Source organism: Solanum tuberosum, unplaced genomic scaffold, assembly GCF_000226075.1.
Source record: "Solanum tuberosum cultivar DM 1-3 516 R44 unplaced genomic scaffold, SolTub_3.0 scf00045, whole genome shotgun sequence".
Classification (NCBI taxonomy): domain Eukaryota; kingdom Viridiplantae; phylum Streptophyta; class Magnoliopsida; order Solanales; family Solanaceae; genus Solanum; species Solanum tuberosum.
The window spans coordinates 81639-85836 of record NW_006238972.1 but is presented as its reverse complement, the minus strand read 5'-3'; the positions used below and the strand labels follow the sequence as shown (position 1 = coordinate 85836).

Sequence of the window (4198 nt, the reverse complement as noted above, 5' to 3'; positions counted from 1 at the left end):
GGATCAAAGGGAGCATTTATTTCATTTGGTTGGATTTCCTTTTAGGCAATTGTGGACTTATCAGAACAAGGGCCTATGATCACTTCCTAGCCTATAGAGTAGATTGTCTTAGCAGGACTAACCGGGCAAGTTCTAGATTGACACAAAAACTGTTTGAACAATCAGCTATTCTCACACACTCTTGGCACATAGTTTCATTATCAGATTACCCAGTTCAAGTTTTAGCTTAAGTCATGCCATCAAGTTGGTTCATTGTCATGTCATACTCAGAGCCAACACATTCAACTCATTCTAGCCTACAGATTTTTAGCACATATCACAAGTTTTGGATGGGTATCATTTTTCCAAAAACCTTATGCCATCATGCTTCATTCTTTCTCATGCTTCTACACATACAATCCTAACACATGCCGGTTAAATAAAAATTAAGCAGTCTCTTGGGGGAAAAGAACACAGGCAAGAAAATCCTAAGAAATGATCATGAGTTGGGTTACTCAAACTTCACCCTATCACTCACAATCCATTTACCACACGCCCTAACAAAAAATTAGTGCAATTGTCCCCAATGCACACAAAAAATAGTAAAAGTAATAGATTGGGTGAAGCAAACCTGTGGTGCATAGTGCCGACGAATTATCAATAAGTGGGTGGGTCAAATTTCTCGAAGCCCGCTGGATCAACACTTGGGTCACCCTCAGTAGTGCCCGCATCTCTCATCTCAGCACCATCAGTAGTGCTAACATCAACTCTCGTTGCACCATCAGTAGTGCTCACATTGCTAGAGGCACCCACACTTGGAAAAAATTAGGATACATACCTGGGATCTACGGGCACCATTCAAGGTCCGTGGATTGACCCACGGATCGTCGATGGGGTCCGTAGACCTTTGCACAGTCCTTTTACTGCAAATTTGGCTTGGCATCCCTGCACATGTAGCAACCGTTAGGCCTTTCTTTTTACAATTTCTAGACACTTTTTAGACATGAACCCTATGCTATATCTAGCCAACACTAATACAGAAAATAAAACACCTACCTAAAGGATTACAAAAATTCAAATAAACGAAGAAAACTCCTAAATCGAAAAGAAAAACCTATAGTTGGCTAGATTTTACATTTTGGGTTGCCTCCCAAGAAGCGCTTGATTTAACGTCGCGGCACGACGCAGGCTCCTTGGTTACTCAGACTTCATCAAGATGCCATGCCTCTATCACTGCATTTACACTCTCAGAATTTCCCATGTAGCATTTTATCCTCCGTTGATCGGCTTTGAACCTTGTCCCTCTCTTTTTCTCGAGCTCAACAACTCCATGTGGGGACACTTGGGTCACTCTGAATGGTCCAGTCCACTGGGACTTGGATCTGCCCGCAAAATAGCACAACCTTGATTTATAAAACAACACCAGATCACCGAGAGCTAGTTTGCGTTTTTCTGTCTTTTGAGCATGGTGCTTTTTCTCCGTGTGCAAGGCTGCATCTAACTTCTCCTTACTAAACACTTCAGCACCTCTTTCGAAAGTGTGACTCACCACTGATACCGATTTAAGATCACTTTCCTGCTTTATAGACTTACAGACGTTAAAGGTCACCTCCTACTTATTCAGTCGGAACTTCATCTACCCTCTCTCTATATCGACTAAGGCACACCCAGTAGCAAGGAATGGTATCCCTAAGATGATAGGGACCTCAAAGTCAACCTCGCAGTTAAGTATAACAAAGTCTGCTGGAAAAATGAACGACCCCAATTTCATAAGGACATCTTGAAGCACTCCAATGGGCTTTTTCACAGTTCTATCAGCCATAAGTAAATGTATCACAGTTGGTTTTGGAGCTCCTAAACCAACTTCTTATAAATCGACAATGACATCAAGTTAATGCTAGCACCCAAATCACACAAAGCTTTCGCAAAGTGCATCTTACCGATGATGCATGAAATAGTGAAAGCTCCAGGATCCTCTTTCGTTTGTACCAGTGACCTCTTAGAAATGGCACTATAATGCTGCAACCTCTCACCATTCTCAAAACTGACAGCCTTATTTTTGGTCACCAAGTCCTTCATGAACTTTGCATACCCAGGCATTTGCTCCAAAGCTTCTATCAAAGGGACATTAATGGCAAGCTGTTTCAACATAGTTATGAACCTATGGTACTTTCCTTATTCAAATTTCTGCACTAACCTCTGTGGTAAAGGAGGTGGAGGTCTAGGCATGGGAACAACCTTTTGGGCTATCTCTGCTTCCTTCTCTGTGGCATTTTTAGTCTCTTCGGTAACCTCAATCTCATCACCATCTGTTTCTACCACTTTTTCTACATCGGATAGCATGGGGAGGTCAATAGTCTGCTTTCCTCCGCGAGTCATGATTGCCATACAATGCCTATCATTCTTTGGACTCTGGATGGTGTTACTGGGAAGCGTTCCTGATTGGCGTGTATTCACAATAGCAGACAACTGACTAAACTGCTGCTCAAGTTGCTTTATCGACACTGCATGGGCATCAACTTTCTGGCCAATTTTGGATAACTTAGTGCACAAATCTTTCACATTCTGATCAGTAGTGTCAAACTTCTTCAACATCTTTTCGATCATCTCCTCAACGCGCGACATACTATCCCCAGCTTCCCTATTGCCAGATTCCCTATTCCCAGGAGGGACGTAGGGTCCAACTCTCTCATTCCTATTACCATAGTTGTTTCGGTTATAGTTGTTGTCGCGATTGTAGTTTCCATCCCAGACATATTGACCTTCTCGGTTGTAGTTGCCATAGTTCCAACCTTGGTTTCCTTGACCTTGGCGCCAATTATCCGTATTGAAACCTTGGGCGTTTGGTAGAAAACTCCCCGTCTGATCATTCACCACATAAGTATCTTCTTCATAGTAACACTCCTCAACCAGTGTTGGATTCCTAGTCAAATAATTCACAACATTTACCTTCTCCACACCTCCGCTCACATGCTTCAAAACCAACCCTAGTTCAGTCCTCATCTGAGCCATCTCCTCACGAATCTCATCTGCAGACTGGTTGTTTGTAGTTTGAATGGCAAACGTGTTTCTCTCAGTAACCGACTTTCTAGTGCTCCAAGCTTTATTGTTTCGAGAGATGTTCTCCAATTTCTCCGCAATCTACTCAAAAGTGCACTCACCATATGAACCTCCAGCAATAGTATCAAGCACTGCCTTACTCTTTTCATCCTGACCTCAGTAGAAATATTCCTTCAGCAACTCATCATCAATCCGGTGATTCGGAACACCTCTTATGAAAGCAGTGAACCCGTCCCAAGAACTACTCACGGACTCTCCAGGTAGTGCTACAAAATTGTTGAGTTTATCTGTGTGGTTCATCTTTTTGGACACTGGAAATAATCTTGCTAGGAACGCGTCAGTCAATTGTTCCCATGTATAGATTGAGTTATAAGGAAGCTCATTAAACCACACAGCAGCATCGCCGGTCAATGATATAGGGAATACTCGCAATCCAATGACATCCATGTCCAAATCCGGTCGGCCCACACAACTTTTGAAAACACTCCTTAGATTGGTTACGTGCGCATGTGGATCTTCTGATGCCAAACCCGCAAACAAGCCCCTCGCCGTAAGCATCTGCATCAAACTGCTAGTCACCACAAAGGTATGCCCTGGAGGTAGAGGAGGTAGGAGAAGAGGTCTGTCAGATTCAACAACATTAAAGTTGACCCTATAGTTATCATGTAGTCTTGGCTCTGGTTGATCATGTACCCTCACTGCATCTCTCAATAGATTCTCAGCTTGAATTTGATTATTCTCGTCACCAACCCTCGGAGGCTGCAACCCAACACCATCACCTAACTCTCCTCCTATAGGATTAGCGGGCACTCCTTGATTATTCATTCTCTGCAAAGTTCTATTCAGTTCTGGATCGTAGGGAGTAAGTGGTTCTCCTTGACTCCGTGTATTTGGCATACACTACAGTAGGAACCTTAGAGAGACAAAAACAAAAACAAAAAGTAAAAATAGGAAATATTTGACTAAAGTTCAATAACGTAGTTAAACTTAATCTAAAAGCCAAAATTTGATACGCTCAAATTACACCTCCCTAAAGAAGCATAAGCGATCATTATCAAGTAAATAACCTAACTTGTAGGTTGGGGTCAATCCCACGAGGAATATTGTTTAGACTTACTTTAACCAACGATTATATTCGTTTAGGCAATGTATTTCCGAA

At 42.4% G+C, this 4198-nt stretch overlaps 1 protein-coding gene across 1 annotated transcript; it reads right to left on the bottom strand.

Moving 5' to 3' along the window:
• Positions 1 to 2154: 2154 nt before the first annotated feature.
• On the bottom strand, positions 2155 to 3864 carry LOC107059901 (uncharacterized). Its single transcript, XM_015306996.1, has 3 exons — positions 3733 to 3864; positions 3289 to 3597; positions 2155 to 3120 (listed from the first exon to the last, which is right to left on the bottom strand). The coding sequence occupies exons 1-3, from the start codon at positions 3862 to 3864 to the stop codon at positions 2155 to 2157; spliced, it is 1407 nt and encodes a 468-aa protein (XP_015162482.1).
• Positions 3865 to 4198: the final 334 nt, after the last annotated feature.

Coding starts and splice junctions, on each gene's coding strand:
- LOC107059901 (XM_015306996.1), bottom strand. CDS start 3,864: ATGAATAATCAAGGAGTGCCCGCTAATCCTATAGGAGGAGAGTTAGGT. Junction 3,598..3,732: donor TATTGAGAGATGCAGTGAGG/GTACATGATCAA, acceptor AGTTTGATGCAG/ATGCTTACGGCGAGGGGCTT. Junction 3,121..3,288: donor TAGCACTACCTGGAGAGTCC/GTGAGTAGTTCT, acceptor ACTTTTGAGTAG/ATTGCGGAGAAATTGGAGAA.